The sequence below is a fragment of the Acinonyx jubatus genome, chromosome C1 (genome assembly GCF_027475565.1).
Source record: "Acinonyx jubatus isolate Ajub_Pintada_27869175 chromosome C1, VMU_Ajub_asm_v1.0, whole genome shotgun sequence".
NCBI classification, from domain to species: Eukaryota; Metazoa; Chordata; class Mammalia; order Carnivora; family Felidae; genus Acinonyx; species Acinonyx jubatus.
In genome coordinates this window covers 34,795,795-34,816,427 of record NC_069381.1, presented here as the reverse complement: position 1 = coordinate 34,816,427, position 20,633 = coordinate 34,795,795, and the positions used below count along the sequence as shown (strand labels likewise).

Sequence of the window (20,633 nt, the reverse complement as noted above, 5' to 3'; positions counted from 1 at the left end):
CATGATCTCACGGTTTGTGAGATCAGGCCCCATATCGGGCTCTGTGCTGCCAGTGTGGAGCTTGCTTGGGATTCTCTGTCCCTCTCTCTCTGTACCTCTCAAAGTAAATAAATATTTTAAAAATTTTAAAAAGAAGAGTTTGAAGCAGGTGAGGACTTATAAGGATTCCCCTGGCTGGTCCCATGAGGGACTCATATGCCATTCCAAGTGAGAAGATGGGTCAGGTCTGGTCAGGTCTTCATTTAACCGACTGAGCCACCTAGGTGCCCCTTCTTCCTGAGGTCTTTCTAAAATGTGCATTTGGTTGTGTGGCACTTAGGCTAAAAATCTTTTAATACCTTATTACTATTTAGATAATTAATGTTATTTTTTATTTTTTTAATGTTTATTTATTTTTTAGAGAGAGTGCGAGTGGGTTAGGGGCAGAGAGAGAGGGAGACACAGAATCCGAATCAGGCTCCAGGCTCTGAGCTGTCAGCACAGAACCCGAGGCGGGGCTCGAACCCATGAGATCATGACCTGAGCTGAAGTCAGACGCTCAATCGACTGAGCCACCCAGGCGCCCCTGATAATTCATATTCCAGGGCAAGGAATCTGGAATCTTCCAGTTCCCAACTGTCCATGCTCTATGACTGGTTCCTCAGTTCACCTGGCAAACTTATAATTTTTCAAGACCAAACTGGTATTGCTCATCAGATCCTTTCCCACCTAACAAGCCAAGGGCTTTCTTGTCAGTGTTGCCACAGAATCCTGTAATGTGTCTTGAGCAAAGACTGTAACTGACAAAGCACCATCTTTCTGCTTATGGCTCCTGTTCCCAGAAGACCTGGGACCTAGTAAGCACAGAACAAGGCAGAGATTGGAAGCTTTACCACATCATTGAAACTGCTGGTATGGATTTGGCCTCCTAGGTAGAGTACAGAATCAGCACTATGGAAAGGTGCAGTAATATCTGTCCTTAGTCCGAGAAGGTTCATACATGTCTCAGCCCTTCCCACACACCAGTCAACAGGTTGACTTTTTCCTCTTTCTTTATTGTTAGACACAATGTATAAACACGTAAAACAGGAAACAGCAGGGATCCTCTTGGGCCTCAATAAACAGCAAGGAAGAGATCCCAGAAACTTTTTTAGAGTACAAGACATGGTGCCTGAACCAAGGGCATGGAAGGCAGGCCAGAGCCAGCAGAGAGCTGGACTAAAGGCTCCTTTCCTCTCCCCAGCGCCAGGATAACCCCAGGGAGCCCTTTACCAGCAGCCAGTCCTCAGAGGCAGAAGGACACCCAAGGGAACTCTTTACCAGAGAGTCTTCCCCTCCTGGAGAGAAAGGCAACACCCAGAGTAACTAAAAGCTCTATCTTCCCACCCTTGCTCCCTGGAGAGCTGTAACTGAAGAAAAGGAGAGAAGTGTCCCTTGTCACTCTGACCCTCTCCCCAGCTGCCTCCATACTTGGCGTTTACCAAAGCCTTTTCCAGCTCAGACCCTGACTAGACCCACCAGGTGCCCAAAGTTTGCTGGGGAGGTTGGGGAGGGGAAGAGGCTGGGTGTGACACCAAACAGATCTTTTATTTGCAGTCGTCAGTGGGGCCGTTTCTTGTTGCTTATTTGTTTGCTGGCCTGCTCTTCCAGCTGCATGGCCAGGCGCAAGGCCTTGATGACATCTGGAGGGAAGGAGTGGTGGTGCACTGGGGGTTAGTGGGTGTCTCAGAAGCCCCGTTCCCTCAGGGCAGAGGCCCCATCCTCCAGCCACACCCACCTCGCAGGGCTGAGAAGTGCTTGGCTTGCTGGACCAGGGCAGACTCTGTCTTGTTCACAAAGGTCTCCAGGTCATAGTCTGGCTGCTCAGTCATCTCGGAGAGCTCAAGCCAGCCTGGCCCTTGCTGCAATGATTGGGGGGGGGACCTTGTCAGTTCAAAAATGACCAAATAAACTTAGCAAATTATTCCTGGGCCCCTACCATCTGCAATGCAGACAACCTAGGCAAGATACCCACTCCTTAAGCCATAGCTTGTGCTCTGCTTCTTGACCTGCTCCTGTAGAAATCTTCATCTTGAATTCATCCTCTTCCCTACCCCAAACTTGTCCCTCTCCCCAGGTCAGATGAATGTCACAATCTGTCTTGATGCCAAACAGGAAATGGGAATAATAACTTTATTCTTTCACCCTGCTGGTCCCTAAATCCTACCAATTCTGCTTCTTAAATGGCACCTGAGTCTCATGTCCTCACTCCAGTCTCATGGTGACCATGACCACACTCTGTCTAGGCTCCAACATCTCTCTTGAACTTTTTTTTTTTTAATGTTTATTTTTGAGACAGAGAGAGACAGAACATGAGTGGGGGAGGAGCAGAGAGAGAGGTGGACACAGAATCTGAGGCAAGTTCCAGGCTCTGAGCTGTCAGCACAGAGCCCAATGTGGGGCTCGAAGCCACAAAGTCTGAGATCATAACCTGAGCCAAAGTCAGGCACTTAACCGACTGAGCCACCCAGGTGTCCAGAACTTTTTTTTTTTAAATGTTTATTTTTGAGAGAGAGAGAGAGAGAGAGAGAGAGAGAGAGAAGAGTGACAGAGAAAACATGGGGGAGGGGCAAAGAGAGGGAGACACAGGATATGAAGTGGGCTCTGTGCTGACAGCAGCGAACCTGACGCAGGGCTCAAACTCACGAATCATGAGATCACGACCTGAGCCCAAGTCAGACACTTAACTGACTGAACCACCCAGGTGCCCCTCTTGAACTCTTTATAACAATCTCCTAATTTCTCATAACTCCTAAGTGCCTCTACTCATGCTCTCCCTCATTCCCAAACCAGACTCCACATTGCAGCCACAGTGATGTACCTAAAGCTGTGATAAGACCACGTCATCTGATCTGACCATACTCTATTCCCTTCAAAGGTATCCACTGCCCTCATAACCAAGTCCAGGCCTTTGGAGTGAGCCATAGGTCTTTTAGCATCAGGTTACCTGTTGACCTAGACACATATTTAATCAATGTCCCTTGCTTACATCTTTTGCTTTGAGTAGAATGAACCTCTCATTCTTTCTGAAAATACCATGTCCTTTCACACATTTGTACCCTGAGCACTCCAGGGAGGGAGGACATGCCTAAGCGCTTACTCTTCATGTTCCCTTCTCATTTCTGAGTGGCCCAAGGTCCTTCTTTCTGCACTGGACCCTGCCCTGAATACCCCACTGGCAGAGTGCACTCTTGGGCCTCCCCTCCCCTCTCCCTGTTCTCCCACAGCGGGAGTCACAGCAGCACCAGCATCTACCACTTACTATACACTAACCATGTGCTGGGCACTGTTTTAAAAGCATATCTCTTAATCTTCAGATGCAATCATCCTGTCTTGCCCACTTCAGAGATGAAGAAACTGAGGCCCAGTGATGCTAAATGACTTTCCTAAAGAAATCAGCTTATAAATAGAAGAGTCAGGGGAAAAAAAAACAACTCAGAAGAGTCAGGATTGAGCAAGTCTTACTTTAGGGCATGCTATCCATACTTGATGTTTTTGGTCCTTGGTTTTAGCACAGGAGTTGGCATATAGAAAGTACTCACCAAACATTCACTGAGTAAACAAGCCAAGATCTCTGCAAAGAAGTCACTCTCCAAAACCTCGATCAGGAACACAGAGGGGAGAGACTAGCTCTGGCTAGGAGGATGGAGGAAAGCCCGTGTAGGCCAGGCTGGAGAAAAGGGTATGGTAACTCATTGTTCTAGAACAGCTAGATGAATAGGTGGACAATCGAGGAATACTAGGTAAAGGTCTGCCTCTTGCCATCCCTACCTGAAGACCGTGGGAGCAAAGCCCAGGTCATGCTCAAGGAATGGTTCTGAGCACTGCTGAGGGCCTGTGCTGGGGTGGATATCCAGTCCATCCCTAACCAGGACCAGCTCATCACCTGTATTATCTCCTTGAGCTCTTCCATGGCCCTCTCCTCCAACTCCCTGATCTGAGACATGGCTTCATTAAAGCTGGACATCTGCGAAGACAGTTCCTCCTCTTCTTTGGAGAACTGAGGGGCCAAAAGGAGAGGTACAACAGTATGGCCTAGTTTCCCTCGATAGGCCACGTTTCCATCCTGCCTGGCCCCACCCTTCACCTTACATTGCTTGTGATCAGGGACCCATGGGAGCTGGCTTCCATCTCTTCTGTTTCCATTTGAGTTGGTTGCTCACCACTGGATCCACTGTGGGGGCTCAGCTCCTTGACCCTGAGGAACAAGAAGGTCTCAGATCCCACAGGAACCTCTTTGGCACTCACAGGACTGCAGCATTACTCAGACCATGAGGCTCGGCAGCTTTTACATTGGCCAAGCTGCCATGCTGGCTTCACATTAAGGCTTGAAGGGGACTGGGACATGTCTGAACTCAGATTCACTGAGTCACAGAAGAATATACAGTAGGCACTGAGGCTCCAGACTTCCTCCCTCTTCCTTTCCCCCCTCCTGCACCCGTCTCCCCATCCCACTGGTCATGGGTACTAGTACCTGTCTGCATATCTCAGTGTGTTTAAAGTATATTCGCAGGAGCTTATGCCTGGTGAGATCATGGCAATCTGCAAAACGGGGAAATAGGCAGTTAAGGGTTGAGGATCACAGGGTAGGGTAAAGGCGCTGGACTGCCTAGTACTGGATACTGCCAGGAGTCGTCTCTTTGAGCTGCTGACACCCACACAGTATTGGGGTGGAGAGCTAACTAAGCGCCTAGTCTGTGCCAGGCAATTTGCCCCAGGCACTGAAAACTAAGGCACCTTAAAAATTGGTTCCCTGCCTTTAAAGGTGCATCTGGATACCCCTGTTGTTTTATCTCTTTATGGACTCTTTCACCAAGGTCACATCTCAAGGCTCTGTGGCTTAGTCAGAAATTCCTACCTTCCCTAGTAGACAGGGAAGAGGAAGGAAGGAGGAAGGAATCTCCAGTAGGAAGAGGAGATTCCTTAGAGGGTAAGAAGGCAGATCCTAGCCAGCAGGCTTGTAGATAAAATAAGGAAGGGAACAAAAAGTCATTTGAGGCCATACCCCTTTCCTGTGTACTTAATTAGGAGCCAGTGAACCTGAGGGAAACCATAGAAGGGGAGAATTTTGCTTTCCTGCTTTCCCACAGGCCATCCTTCTGAATTCTGAGGCCCCTTTTCATCAGGTAAGGCCCTTTTGGACCCCAAACCAAGAGCTGCACAGACATATAGTAAAGGGAGCAGATCCTCTCCTTCCCTCTTGAATAGCCAAAGAGGAACCTGGTACTAAAAAGCAGTGGGGGGTGCCCAGTAAAGTTTGAGCCTGGAAACCCAGGTAGCCAAGGGCACCAAGCCTTCTGCCCAGAGACAGGACTCAACATCTTCCTATACCACCTCCAAAGTGACCCTACTCACCATGCAGGTCCTTGAGTTCTCCCCGATAAAGGAGTCCCTCAGCACCTGTGTCAGCTTGCTCTCTCGAAATGGGGTGTGAGCCTTGTTCTGTCCCAGGGCCCTGATGCACTCCTGTGGGGCAGCAGGAGCCACTGAGGTCCCTTTCTTCCTCTTGAGTTGCCCATTCCCTCCCTCTCTCCCTCCCTCCCTCCACCAGCAGTCCTCCAGGCCAACCACCTGTTTCGGCCCTGCTACCTTCAGAGCCAGGAGACTCTTGTTGATTTCTGCACCCTCCATGCGAGTCTGCCGGTCAGCACTGGAAGTGTCCGCACCTCTCTCATTCCCTGCCAGATCCACCAAAGAGAACTTGCCATGCACTCTCCCTTTGGCCCGAAGAAGAATCTGGAAGCAGGCATGGGAGCGGGAAGAGTTGGAGTTGGCAAATGTCTGCCCAGAAGTCCTGTGGCAAAGGAGGGCAAAGAAAGGTTATGAGCCACTGTGGCTCCCCAGAGTTCAAGCCACCCCACTCCACAGCACTGAGTTCTCTGTACAAAGGACACAGGTCAAGACTCTAAGCAGTCCTGTGTTTTCTTATCCCAGATTTCTGTTTTGCCCTTCCTGGGCAGCAGCTTTCCCTCTACCTCCAGATCTGGCAAGTTTTCCTGCAGTGAAAGTACTAGATTCTGTGCTAGGCCTTAGCCAGCCCAGAGGGCCCAAAAGCACATGGGGAAGGGGAGTTGCCTGTGTTGCAGGGCACATGAGGAGGAGGGGTTGTCATGAACCACTTGTGAAAGCTTGAGAGGCTTGGAGAGGGCAACCCCCTCCCTGGGCCTCCATAAGCCACCCAGCATTCCACTGCACCATGCCTGGTGGAAGAGCACTTCCCTACCTCTGTATAGAAGCTATGACCCCATCCCTTCCAGCCCAGACTAGATCCAGAGCTTGTCTCCTACCACAGAGGGAGGGGACAGCAAGAAGAAACCTCAAGAAGTCAGGAAGGATGATTTGGGGTAAGGACCTGGAAATAAAGTCTACCTTGGTTAGATTTAAGACACTTGCTCCTGATGAGCCTCTTGCCCTGGGTCATCTGCCCTATTGAGAGTCCTTACGGCAGAGGCCCTCACAGCCCTCACCAAGCTGCAGAGAGTGGCGCTCTGTGGAAACAGCAATGGGCTCAGAGCGGGGGTCTATCACCTGAACCGGGCATTAGGTGGCCCCTTCCCCTCACCAGAACTCTGACCTGCAGGCACTGCCTATGTCGATCATCTTGATGACATCGTCAGCACAGCTAACCAGATGCTCCTGTAGCCCCACCACCTGCACCTGCTGCTTGCCGTCCTCCAGCACGCGCAGCTTAGCTTTCTTGTTGAGCAGATCAAACAGCTGTGCCAGGCAGGGGAACAAGGATAAGGCCATTAGGTCCTGGACACCCTACCTACACCCCCTCCTTCAGGGCCTGTCCCAGCTTCGATAAGAGCTGGCAGCAGAGAAGGCAGAGAGAAGCTAAGCTGGGTGGCGGGCAGTACACTTGAAAGCTGAATCAGGCTGCCTCAGTTTGATATGACCCTGCTACTTTGCCAGCTATGGGAGCCTTGACCAGTACTCAACTACTCCAGGCTTATTCCTCATCTGCAGAATAATGATGGGAATACTTCCTCATAGGTTATAACGATTGAATGAGTTGAGACAAGTGCTTAGCACATGATACTACACCAATAATCAACATTAGCCATTATTATTATCAAGATCCTGCTCTGAGGAAGGCAACTCTGCAAATGCAGAGTACAGAGGTGGAGGTAGAAGGTATGGAGTATAAGGGGTAGGGGAGAGAGTGAGAGAAAGAGAGTATGAACATGAAAATGAATGTACACAATCAGGGGAAGAGTAGAAAGGTTATAAGGAGGTGGGTCGAGGGAGGACAGGGCACACACAAGGCAAACCTCCCATGTGAGACATGTGAGAAGGAGCCCCGAGGAGTGTTCCTGCCATACTTGCTGAGCTTGGGCACCATCCCACCATCAGATGAAACCTCCCACAATGATAGGACAGAGCAGCCCATTAAAGGCTTGACAGCCCACAGGCTGCTTGGTTTCTACAATTTCTAGCCAACCTCAAGGTTTTAGAAAGTTCAGTGACCCCAACAGTAGAGACGGGCTCCCTGCCAGCTAGCTACCTTCCCATTATAGATCTCAAAGAAGGTCACATAGACTTCCAGGCCCAGGTTCCGGTAGCGAGGCTGATTCTTCAGGAGGAAGACATCTCGGGCTATGAGAGAGAGCCTGGATTAAGTAAGCAACCTGCCTTTCTGTGCCCAACCCAAGTGGGACAGAACACACTACTTACAGGCCATGGCATAGATCCCTTTGGATGCATTCTGGGCTTTCCCAGAGAGGTCTCCGCCCATAGTCTGCAAACGGAAGGGGCAGAAGACTGTGGTAAAGGACCCTGGGCCTAGGCCAGAGCACTAGTGGCTCCATTACCACAGTGGGCCACCACATCAAAGCTGAGAAGCTGTACCTGCTAAGGCATCTGGCACAACAAGAGTGTCTGGTGATAGGGCATCTGTACCAAGGGGACTTTCTGCAAGCAACTTACCTGCTTCCTTTACAGGGACCCAGTGTGACACCATGGGCTGGTTTGCTCCCTGCCCGGGCTGAATACTCACATGTGTCTTCCCACTTCCTGTCTGGCCATATGCAAAACAGGTTGCCTTTCCCCCTTCAAAGATTGTCTGGACCAGTGGCCTTGCTGTGAACCTGGGAGAAAGGACAGGAAAGAGTATACATCTCTCCCCAAAATGTGCTCCCTAGAATGTGGTCCTACTGCCCTTCCACTGCAGAACTACTGCAGTCTTCAATTCCTCCTTCCAAACAATAGCACTCCTCTTCTGCAAAGTGGTCCCACTGGACCCCAGCCCCACTTACAAATCTGAAATTCTCCCAGCCAACTGGGGAGGACTGGACTGACCTGCCAAGAGTAAGCTGGTGGCCTACACTCTAACTGAGCCATCAGCCCTTTGTCTGACTCTGGAGACCCAAGATGAAACCCTGAGCTTAGTAGCTGACTGCCAGCATAAGAAACACTACAAAGATCAGAGGAAACCCTCTAAAGTAGGACTCTAAAACATTTTAGGCCACATAGGTCTCTGTCACCTTTTTTTTTTTTAAAGATTTTATTTTTAAGTAATCTCTGCACCCAAATGGGGCTAGAACTCACCACACTGAGATCAAGAGTTGCACCTTCCACTGACTGAGCCAGTCAGGCACCCCACTACCACATTAAAAAAAAAAAAATGTTTATTTATATGCTAACTAAATTGGATGTAAATTTAAAAAATAAATTTAAAAAAAATTTTTGAGAGAGAGAGACAGCAAGCACGCACCCACGTCAGGGAGGGGCAGAGAAAGAGGGGACAAAGGATCCAAAGCAGGCTCCACGCTGACAGCAGAGAGCCCAACATGGGGCTTGAACCCAGAAACTGTGAGATCGTGACCTGAGCTGAGGTCAGATGCTTAACTGACTGAGGTATCCAGGTGCCCCTTACTGTCACATGATTTTAAAAACGATCCTTTAAAAACACAGAAACCATTCATTCTTATTTTGAGAACCATATAAAAAGGAATTGCAGGGGCGCCTGGGTGGCTCAGTCAGTCAGTTAAGTCACTGACTTTGGCTCAAGTCATGATCTCATGGTTCGTGGGTTCGAGCCCAACATCAGGCTCTGTGCTGAACACTTGCTTGGAGCCTGGAGCCTGCTTCAGATTCTGTGTCTCCTTATCTCTCTGCCCCTCCCCAACTTGTGCTCTGTCTCATGCTGTCTCTCAAAAATAAATAAATAGATAGATAGATAAATAAATAAAGGAATTGCAAACCAAATCTGGCCCATGGGCTATAGTTTGTCAACCTCTGGTCTAGAGCAGTGTTGTTTATAGAACTTTCTGTGGTGGTGGACATGTTCTTTACTGTGCTAATAGCAGCCACTACCACAGGTGGCTGTCAAGCTCTTAAAATGTGGCTAGTGTGACTAATGAATTGAATTCTGGGACACCTGGGCAGCTCAGCCAGCTAAGCATCTGATTTCAGCTCAGGTCATGATCTCACTGTGAGTTCAAGCCCTGCATTGGGCTCTGTGCTGACAGCTCAGAGCCTGGAGCCTGCTTCAGATTCTGTGTCTTCCTCTGTCTCTGCCCCTCTCCTGCTTGTGCACGTGCTCTCTCTCTCTCAAAAATAAATAAACATTAAAAAAAAATTTTTTTTTATGAATTCTGAGACACCTGGCTGGCTCAGTTGGTAGAGAAAGCAATTCTTGATCTCCGAGTTGTGAGTTCAAGCCAAAAAAAAAGAAAAAAAAAAAAATTGACTTCTTAATTTTATTTAACTTTCATTTGAATAGCCACATGAGGCTGGTGGTGCTGTATTAGATAGAGCAGTCCTAGTCTTTGCTGAGTCTGCTAAGCTCAGTGGGTAATGGAGTGGCTGTATAAGACACTGGAAGAATCCCTTCGACCTGCCCAACCCAGCCTCAGAGAGTACAATGGGTAATACCTCACTTGTAATCCATTTGAGGATGCACTGCTAAAGATACAAAATGGGATGTGACAAGCCCAAACTGGGCCTTCCTGGTGCCAGGAGACAGAGCCAGAACCAGCTCTGTAATGGCTGATCCAAAGAAAATATGAGGAGGCCAAGAAAGGCCTCAGAGATCAGTGTGGCGGTGAATAGTACAATATCCCACATTGACAAGAGGAAGGCTGGGAAAGGGAAATAAAAGAGGCCAAGAAACTAACCTGTAGACAACTTCATTTGAAGCTGTTTCATCAAATGCAAAGTCAAAGCAGAAGGCTTGGTTCTCCAGATACTTTGTTAAGTCCACTTTTAACTTGGGCTCATGGACCAAGAGGAGGCCTTTGCTGGGAACAGAAATCACATCAACTTCTTTCTTGGCCAATTCTGCAGAAGAAGAGTATTTCAGGGGATGATTCCTGGACATGGAGAAGGTCAGTCAGTCAAAAGCCTCCTTCTGACTGATCAGGGCTTACCTTGTTTATTTAGCGGGCGTTTCCTCACACAGACACATATCCTGTGCTCTTCGATCTTCAAAAGGATGAAAGAAGACAACCAACCACCAAAAGGTCAGAGCAATACTGAAAGAACTCCTCCTCTTCCAATCCCATCTCTGGCTCATTCAAGGGCCAAGACCTAATACTGGGACCCCAGCTCCACCATTAGTTACTCTCAAAAACAGTCAGGCAGCTTTGAACTTCCTTCCCAGTTTTCTCACCCTGCTGCCTACAGGTTTCAGTGCTACTTACACGATTATTAGTAAGGATCTAGCCAACCTATGGAAGTGAAGAGGGTGACACTTTATGCAGCTGACTCTCCCATCCAGCCTTGCTAGCTCCAGCCCATTAAAGGTATTAAAAATATCCTCAAGGGTAAGTGGAGATTCTTGCAAGCTCTCACATCCTTAAAGAGGAGATTTGTCTCTCAATTGTACACACACTCAGGAAGGAGAGATGGAAGCCTTTTAGGTTTACTTACAGGATCTGTCATAGTAAGTGGATGACATTCCAAAGTAGCCCGAAATTCTTTAATCATCCGGGCAAATTCCCAGTTTGGAAAGCTGCTGTCATACTCCTGTTTGGGACAAGGGCAAATAAAGGACTGACTGCTGACATGTAAATGCTCTCAGAGCTTAGTGCTGAAGCATCAGCAACAGCTCTTTATATACACACAGCCCTTCAGTTGACAAAGCCCTCCCACATCTTACCTTCCTCCCACCCTGGCTCTAGGCTGAGAACTCAGAAGCAAAGGCCCTGGGAACAGAGATTGGTGGTGGGGGATGGTAGGTTTTAGGCATGCATTCAACCACTCTAGGAACTAGGGCGAGGGCCACTGTCCCCTTCTTAGGAGACCAGCAGATTGAGATTCCCTGGAGCAATTAATCCAACTGAGGGGAAGTGCTCCAAACTGGGACTTTATTGCAACCCCAAACCCCTGCCCCATATACACAATTAGGTGGTGGAGGTGGGGGTCGGGGGGAAAACAGGCAACTCTGCCCAGCAGCTCTGTTGGCCACTGCACTGTGATGGGTGTGCCTACTGGATGATCAGCATGAAATATTCCCCACCCAAAGGGCTTCAGAAAAATATCTGATTTATTTTTTCTCTGAATCCAGATGAAAAACCAGTTAAATTTCCTGGATATCAGAACTGGAGCCTCAGAAACGCTGGGGCCCAGCTGTATCTCTGCTGCTGGTGAGGTTGCAATTAAGAATGCCTGTCCAAAAACCCTTGACCTAAGAAAGGTACCTGAGCTCGCTTTATTCTTGTTTCAGAGTTCTGGGCCCTCTTCTCTTCTCGCTTGTTCTTCATTTTTTCCATTTCCTTCACAATACATGATTTCCTCCGAACTGGGGAAGAAGGAAGCCCACTTTTACCTGTCTAGGCCAGCCAGCCTACTCTCTTCCAGCTGTTCTATTGAGTCAAGGGCCATTCCCAGGCCTAGGCCTTCCTTAGACCCTTGCTCTTAAACCACTATATGCAAGGAGAGGAAGCAACAGATATGACTCTACCCGTTGTAGGCTAAGCCTGCAAAGTAAAGACCTGCACAAGCGCTCTAGGCCTAACCCAAGCTCTCTCCGTGTCTCTGTGGCATTTTCTCAACAACCACAAGAGGTGATACCATCCCTGATTGATTTTGATGGGCATTCTGGGCTGTTTTTCAGGTGTTGGCCAAGACTTGAGCTATGGCAACACCTCAACTACATTAGAGGGCTCCTGCCAGCTGGTGGGAACAAGGTCACCTCTTGTGAAAGACTGATGCGATGGCCACAGGAAATATGCCCCCACGTGATAAACATGATTTGAAGTCAGGTGCCAAAGCAGGCCAGGTTTGGGAGAGGATATAACAACCTGTCCTGCACTAGGAGCAGGGCAGCAGACAGCTCAGTGTGTCTACCTGAGTTCACAGGGTTTGCAGAAGAGCTGCCTCGGATGGAATGGACTTGCTCTTCTGCCTCCTCACTGACCATCGTCAATGGTATTTCAGCCACTGCAGGGCAGGAGGGCCTAGGGGGTCCAGCTGTGGGGGAACAAGAGTCATTGGAGAAGCAGGCAGGCATACCAGAGCTGTGCTCCTCTGAGCCCTAACAGGTCGTGGGTCAGGAGGAGTGCAACTGACCGCCAGCTCAGCAAAACCTTGGGCTCCCACCGTGTGAGCAGAGCTTGGGCTTTTCCCCTCACTTCAGCCCAAACCCTGAACCCAACCAGTCTCTACAGGGGCTGACTCCTGGGATCAAAAGTCTTAGAGGGTAGGGTGTCTGGCTGGCTCAGTCGGTAGAGCATGCGACTCTTCATCTCAGGGTTGTAAGTTTGGTGTAGAGATTACTTAAAAATAAAATCTTTAAATAAAAAAGAATATATATCTTTGAAGGTATGTGAGTGGCTCAGCATGGACTTCACCACAAAGGGAAAGCCTCTAAAGGCCTAAAGACTTTAGGCTTCACCCAAGCTTGGGTTCTCAGGCCAGGGCGTATTTGGAAGAAAAAGCCAGACTTCTCCAAGTCTTGGAACCTGGGTTAAGAGGGACAAAGACTGAAAAGCCAGGAGTAACAGAAACCTGAGCAACAACATATTGATTCAACCCCAGAAAGCCCATGACAACTTGCTACTTCCCATACCTGGTTGTGACCCTCTTGTTCACATTCATTTTATTAGAGCTGAATTTGATACATGTAAGATGTAATGACTGTCTATCTTACACAATCTGTACCTGCTTTATCTAATAAAATTTAACAATTAAAAATATTTTTCAAATTCTATTTATATAAAGTCCAAAAAGGGAAAAATCTAATTTATGGTATCAGAAGTCAAGATTATAGGTACTTAATATAGGGGCTTATGAACTGGAAGGGAACTTGAGGGGGATTTTTGGGTTGCTCATAATGCTTTGATTGAGTTATGTGAGTACGTTCGGTTTGTGAACTAAATGATATGGTCGCTTTTCTTTGTGTGTGTGTGTGTGTGTGTGTGTGTGTAATGTTTCAATAAAATTAAAGAGTAAAATTATTAAACGATTTCCAAATAAGGGAGCAGAATAGAACTGAAGACAGGGGAATGTAGATATCTCAGGGTATTTCAGAACAGGGACAGGGCAATATATGAGCAGCTGCTGCAGAGCCTCAAACAGGAAAAACAAATTCATTACTCACTGGGAACTGAAAACTGCTTGCGGGAATTTGTAGACGCTGGTAGCTCCACCTCCATATCATTCTCCTGAGTGGTAATTCGAACCTCCGAGACAGTGGACATTCGGGTGGAGCGGCCTCGGAGACCTGAAACACCAAGGGCAGCAGCAGCCAATCAGTGGGGCATGATCAGGAGGGCTGATGGGGGCCACTAGGGGGCAACCCTCCAAGATTCTGTATAGGGTGGGATGGGTCCAGATCACCAGGAAAAAGAGCCCAACTTCCCACTCCTTCCACCCAAGGAAAGGAAAAATTAGAAAGGCCAAGTACTAGTGACCCCAAAACTAGTCTATTCACATTCTGCCAATCTGAGAGCTCCCAAGGGCAAGGATATCTCCCACAAGAGCAACTGTCCTGAGTAAATGGAGGGACCTACAGCCAATCCGAAATCCTTTCTGAAGAGACAGACCTAATCCCTGGAAAAAAGCATTATTAACCTTAACAGCAGCAACACCTATCATTGTACAATCTTCCCATACTTCAAAACAACATTGTAAGGTAAATATCAGTCTTCCCATCTGATGGAAGGGGACAATAAGGCTCAGAGAAATTAAGGAACTTCCACACTGTAGTAAGTGTTGGAGCCAGGATGTTAACCCAAAACTGTTAGATTCCAAAGTCTGGGATTTGGATTTTGGATTTTTCCACTGCTTCAGGATGCTTTACAGAGCCAGACCTGGGGCACATCATCAGAAACCCATGGGTCAGCTACACTGATTTTCTGGAATCTTATAAGAATGCTTAACTAAGAGAAACAACTGAGTTATATTTGAATTCTTATTAATTTCTACCCATTTATATAGTTTACCTCCATAAGAGAGAAACAATTCATCACCTATAAAGTAAGTCAGAAATTTGGAAATAGAACACATGGTATAGGGGCGCGTGAGTGGCTCAGTCAGTTAAGTGTCCGACTTCAGTTCAGGTCATGATCTCACAATTTGAGTTTGAGCCCCCCACATCGAGCTCTGCTGTCAGCACAGCACCTGCTTCGGATCCTCGGTCTCCTCCTCTCTCTGCCCCTCCCCCACTCATTCTCTTGCCCATTTTCTTTCTTTCTTCCTTCCTTCCTTTCTTTCTTTCTTTTCTTTTCTTTCTTTCTCTTTCTTTCTCTCTCCCCCCTCCCTCCCTCTCTCTGCCCCTCCCCTGCTCACACTCTCTCTCAAAATAAATACACTTAAAAATAAAAAAAAAAAAAGCACTTCTTGAAGTATGATTGAAATACCAAAAACTGTAGATATCTAATGTGTTTAACTCGATATTTTGGAGATAAATAAACACCCATGAAACTATCATTATAATCAATGCTATAAACTTACCCATCTCTTCCTAAGGTTTGCTCCCACTCTCTTTGCTTTGTATTTTGTTTATTTTTGTTTTGTGGTTAGGGTATTTATTATAAGATCCACCCTCATAGTAAAATTTCAAGTATATAATACAGTGTTGTTAATCACAGGCCAGATGTACATTAGATCTCGAGGACTTATTTCTCATACTGAAACTTTGTACCTTTTGACCAAAACCTCCCTGTAGGTTCGATTCTTCTTCACTAAGATGCTTAGAAGACAGGGTAGGACTCAGCCCACATAGAGCCACCTGCTAAAGTGGAGCAATGAGTCTATTTCACAGCTTCCTGTGCCCCAGGAATATTATCCTGGGCTCAAACCCCATGACGATAAGCCAGTAAAAATCTATTTACCTTCCTTAGGAGCAGGAATTTTGGAGTTGACTGATCTGCGTTTTTGTTTCTGTAAAATAAAAACAAAAACATCACAATATGTGGTTCCTATCAATTTTTAAGGACTTATCTTAGATCCATGTGTTATGCTGAAGTCCTAGGCAGTTCCAGAAAATCAGCAAAAGCCAGCAAGCCAAGCAAATCATCTGGGGCACTGGTTCAGCCAGATGACAAGCACCTACCTGGACTGTTACATTTTCCTGCAGGGGCAGATTGTCTTTTGGGTGTAAGGGAAGAAGTTGTAAAAGCTCTGGGTTTATTGCGGCCACATCATCAAAATCAATCTGCAAAGAGCAAGTAAAAAATTTCAGTGGAATAACATAGCTTCTTCAACCCAATTGCATCTCTACAACCAATGCTAGTACTCCTAGATTCAGACATTATCAACTTTTAAGTTCCACCAAGTACCAACAACTATAAACAAATAGCCCTTAGTCACGGTTTACCATCTAGATGAATACTTGTTTCTGATTGCCAAGCCAATGGTAGATGTTGGTGATGAGAACGAGGTAAAGAGGAGGGCAGACAGACAGGTAACCAGTCAGGTAGTCCACAGTAGATGTAGGCCACTTGGTTTCCCTACTGTTCTGCTGGGCAGTGAGGTCCTGCTGGGCACAGTCCCTTGAGCACCTCTTGCTAGATGACATGGAGGAGGAAACAAGTCCTAACTGTCCCGGCAATAGTCAAACTGGAGGGCCCTTCAGGATCTTATGGGCGGGGACAAGTTCCCAAGAGCTGCTACCTAACCCTAAGTCTACCTACATTTTCTACTGGGCCCAGAAACTTCTTCCCCAATAACAACTTCCTGCACATGCCTGCAGTTGAGGTCACAATTCTAGGTTTACATCACCAGAGCCCTGCCACCCTCCAGGAGCAACTCAAACTTCATCAGCATACTTCACAGCAGTTCAAACACACCAAAATAGTACCAACCAATCTTTTTTTTTCTTTTTAAGTTTTTTTTTTTAATGTTTTTATTTATTTTTGAGACAGAGAGAGACAGAGCATGAGCAGGGGAGGGGCAGAGAGAGAGGGAGACACAGAATCTGAAGCAGGCTCCAGGCTCTGAGCTGTCAGCACAGAGCCCAACGAGGGGCTCGAACTCACAGACTGTGAGATCATGACCTGAGCTGAAGTCGGATGCTAACCGGCTGAGCCACCCAGGTGCCCCAGTACCAACCAATCTTGAAATGTTCCAGAGCTGAAGCATGTACTCCAGGGTGAAAGCTTTAACTCCTACAATGCAACCTATATTTATTAATTAGCTTATTCAAACATTTATTAGGCACAATTAAGGCAATAGAGGGAAGATATTCAAAGATGAATTAACACATATATTGCCCTGGCCTTCAGTTAGCTCCTATTCTTTTTTCTTTTTTAAGTTTATTTATTTAAGAGAGAGAGAGAGAGAGAGAGAGAGAGAGAGAGAGAGAGAGAGAGAATGCTCACATAAAGGGCAGAGAGAGAGAATCCCAAGCAGGCTCTGCACCATCAGTGTGGAGCCAGACATGGGGGTTGAACTCATAAACAGTGAGATCATGACCTGAGCTGAAGTTGGATGCTTAAACGACTGAGTCACCCAGGTGCCCCTAATTAGCTCATATTCTAATGGAAAAGTCATATGCACAGAAGGCAAGAAACCAAAGCAGCACAGGATAAACAGGGACAGAGTACTGTTTAAAAGCAAAAGCTTAAGGGTACTTTAATAACCACACTTTTGTCCCCAATTCTTGGGCAGCTATAGACCCTTACTACACATTCCTCCCATTTCCAACACTTAAACCATAGAAAACAGACAATATAGGAGATCAATGTTTTAACCCTAGTTCTGACATTAACTCTCACACTGATGATTCAGGATGAGCATCCCAGGAGGAAGGAGTAAGAGTGACTGTGTGAAGGCAGCAAGGCACTAGGCATGGACACAAAGTGGGGACCTGATGCATTTGACCCTGACACAGCATACTTTGGAAGAGTGTGTGGTACAAAGAAAAAAGTTTTTATCCTGAAAAAGCTTTGAATGCCTCACTAAGAAGTTTAGACCTTATTCCAAAGGCAGTATCTGAGCTGGTGTGAGACCCAACAAGAGGTATATTTCTAAACAAACAACAAAAATAAGCAAACAAAAATCACAAGGAACTTCTAATAGCTGGTTGAAAAGAATTTTAGGAACCTCTTGATTTAAGAGCAGATATTGTAAAGTATTCAATCCTTTTATTTCTAAAATATACCACTAAGTATCTGCTTACCTACCATAAGGCACTATGCTAGACAAGTCCTTTACATGTGTTATCTCATTAAGTTCCATGAAGAGGGTCCAGGTCTGTCTTATTCACTTCAGTATTCCGTCTGGCATTTTGGAACCAGTACAAAAGTATCTGTTGAACAAATCCTCACAATAACCTTATTAAGTAGATATTATCATCCTCATTTTTTTCGTAAGGAAACTGATTTTCTAAGAGAGGTGGAAGCATGTCTGAGAACACAAAATAGTGGCAGAGCCAGACTAGAATCCAGGTTTCCATACTCCTAGCCCAGTGAAATTTTTACCACACCACAATGCCTCTAAAACATAAATGCCTTCGTCACATCTCTCCTCTTCTCAAAATCTTCCCAAGGCTCCCAAGTACCTACAGAATAAAACCTTAAACATCTTAGTGCCAGAGATGATAACCCTCTGGTCCCCCCTTTCAACTGTCCAGCATCCTGAGCCTTCCCACTGCCTGGAGCAAGCTTCTTCACTAGTCTCGATGAAGGCCATCTATCTCACTATTGTTTCTGCTACACCTTCCCACCACATCCCCACCAGTCAAGCTCGTCCTCAGTGAGTTACTACCTCTGAGCTGCTCAAGCACTATTCATCTGTGCCATTTATCACAAGTTGCCTTCTGTTACTTGGGGTTTCAGAAACATACTTTTGTCTCAACTGGGTTATCAGTTTTGCTCCCCAAACCGATATTGTAGGTAGTTTGCACTCAGAAGCTAGCGTAGGTAAGCAAGGTTTTAGGATTCTGTGCAGTTTGTCCTCTTCAAACACACCAGAAACTGTTGATTGCTTCAATTTAGATCAGGCCCAACTAAATAAAATCCTAATAGGTCCAAAGAAGACCATGTTCAAGATTAGGGAGGACAAGGCAGGATCAGAAATAAGGTTCTCACAAGTTCCATTTCCACAGAAAGCTTTTTGTTTGTCTTTAAAGTAATCTCTCTGTCCATTGTGAAGCTCGAAATCAGGACCCCGAGTCGCATGCACTACCAACTGAGCCAGCCAGATGCCCCTTCACACAGATCTCATAGGGAGTAAGGTGTTAAATGTGGTAGAGGCATTTTCACAGAACTTACCTCTTTGCCCTTTGTGGCACCTCCTTCTGTCCATTCCACTGAAACACAGGATTTCTCCAAGTTCACAGTCCTTACATTAGCACTGTGAATTATGCCTACAGTATAAAAAGTCCAGAATTTACCCATCTTTTTCACTTTTAGGATCCCACAGAGATTCTCAACGTGGAGTTGGCCTGAAGGAAGGAACAGCTGCCTTTTTCTTTCTTTTTAACACCAGGAAACAAATACAACCCCTGGCTTTTAACATTCAACTCCTCACCTTTAGAACATCCCACGGTGAGGTAGGCAGGAAACAGGTCTTAAAACTGAGCTGCAGGGAATAAGGATCCATTCCCACTCAAAAGAGGGCCTACAGTGAGTGGAAGGTATGTCTGGGCAGGGGAGTCACTCTAGTTCTTGGGTACTGTTCCTCAACTCCCACTGACGCTCTGGCGCCCTCGGGTTGCCCTACCAGACGGTTATGTCTGACCATTCTCCTAATGACAGGGTATTACACCTGCCAGAGATTTGGTAGCTGCTTAACCAAAAAAAAGAGGGCAGAACTTCAAGCTCCTGAAAAGCAGGGATCTTTTCTACTGATTAACCCTGAATCCCAGTGCCTGACATACTGCAAGCGCGGAATATTTAGAGGAGAGTAAAGGGGCCAGGAAGCCGAGGTCCCTACAAGGGCATAGCAATTTCAGCGGAGAAGTCTGGAAGTGAAGTGAATCTAGCAACCCTAATTTTCCTGGGAGGTCCTCTGACAGGGAGGAGCCCCGCCCACTGCCGAGGATGGGAAGGGGACCCACAGCCAGCGCAGAGGCCCCTGCACCTGGGTAGAAGAGACGCAACGCTAGTGCAGAGACCCAAACCGGGTGGAAGCGGGGGAATCCCTAACAGCATCTCGGCCCTGCCGTTTGGGGAGGGGCAGTAATTTCAGCCATCTCACAGCCCACAGGTCCCCTTGGCCTCGCGACCCAGCCTCTCACCATTACTGCGTTGGATCTTGATGGTGAGACCGGGAAACAGGCGAGCCTGAAGCGACGAGTCCATGGGCAGTCGCGGGGAAAAGAAACGCGAAATACAAACAACCACAGCTCCGCCAGCCCTACGAAGTCTTAACGCCGCGCAAACCGCCGCAGTTTAAATCCCGCGCGCCAGCGTCCCTGAGAACGTCATCACGCTGTCGCCGGCCTCGCTACCGCCAGTCCGCGGCGCCCTCCGCAGCCTTTTGGGATATGTAGTCTACGGTCGGTTTTCCGGCTCCTAAGACCGCCCATCCGTCTGGTCATACCTCTGCGCGCTGGGGCTCCTGGGAGCTTGGCCCGCACGCCGGGCTGCAGGTAGCCTGTTCCGGGCGTCTTGCTGAGAGCCTGCTGCGCGGCTGACCTCCCCAAAACTGAGAAACTCCAGTATGGTGTTTGAGACCGAGTGCTGTTGGGCCCCTACAGAAATGGGTTCCAATCCCGACTTCTTCAGTTACTAGCTCAGTGATTTTGAGCAGGTTAGAAACTGGACTCGGTTTCCTTTGCCCAGTGAGGAGCATGCTTTTTCCCTCACGGAGTTACTGCGAAGTTTAAATGAGGAACTATGTTTCAAGTGCCTGGGAGACACAGATTACCTGGATATTTATTGTCTACCACGTGGTAGGCATGGTACCTGAGTGCTAAAGACAGTAATAGTGAACAAGGCATAATTCTTGCCGTCTTTGACCTAACATTTCTAATATGAACAGGGGATACAAAGAAGTAACAAATTAGCAGTGGTAGGTGCTCTCAGGGAAACTAAGAGCTGAGATAGAAAATAATGGAGGAACTTTAGATAACTTTAGATAAAGTGCCCAGGGAAGAAATCTTTGAAGTGATATTTAACCTGCGTCTAGAGAACAAAAAGGAACAAACTGTGAAAATGGAGGGCAGGAAGGTGGGGAGCCTCCCAGGCTAAGATCTAAGGATGGTGTGTGCAAAGGCCCTG

General features: G+C 47.2%; 1 protein-coding gene across 5 annotated transcripts; it reads right to left on the bottom strand.

Annotated features, from left to right (window-relative positions):
- Positions 1 to 1,013: 1,013 nt before the first annotated feature.
- On the bottom strand, positions 1,014 to 19,827 carry KIF2C (kinesin family member 2C). 5 transcript variants are annotated; one of them, XM_015066837.3, is made up of 21 exons: positions 19,649 to 19,826; positions 18,681 to 18,775; positions 15,521 to 15,622; positions 15,300 to 15,348; positions 13,565 to 13,687; positions 12,313 to 12,435; positions 11,664 to 11,764; positions 10,894 to 10,989; positions 10,392 to 10,446; positions 10,140 to 10,302; positions 8,018 to 8,108; positions 7,696 to 7,759; positions 7,526 to 7,617; positions 6,593 to 6,735; positions 5,608 to 5,812; positions 5,374 to 5,484; positions 4,493 to 4,560; positions 4,111 to 4,216; positions 3,905 to 4,018; positions 1,757 to 1,880; positions 1,014 to 1,661 (listed from the first exon to the last, which is right to left on the bottom strand). In XM_015066837.3, the coding sequence occupies exons 1-21, from the start codon at positions 19,710 to 19,712 to the stop codon at positions 1,579 to 1,581; spliced, it is 2,172 nt and encodes a 723-aa protein (XP_014922323.1). In that variant the 5' UTR covers positions 19,713 to 19,826; the 3' UTR covers positions 1,014 to 1,578. The 5 variants fall into 5 exon arrangements, with proteins under 5 accessions (XP_014922323.1, XP_014922324.1, XP_026915178.1 ...); XM_015066838.3 differs by lacking the exon at positions 12,313 to 12,435 and having other exon boundaries at positions 19,649 to 19,827; XM_027059377.2 differs by lacking the exons at positions 18,681 to 18,775; positions 19,649 to 19,826 and adding an exon at positions 17,592 to 17,613.
- Between the last annotated feature and the right edge of the window lie 806 nt (positions 19,828 to 20,633).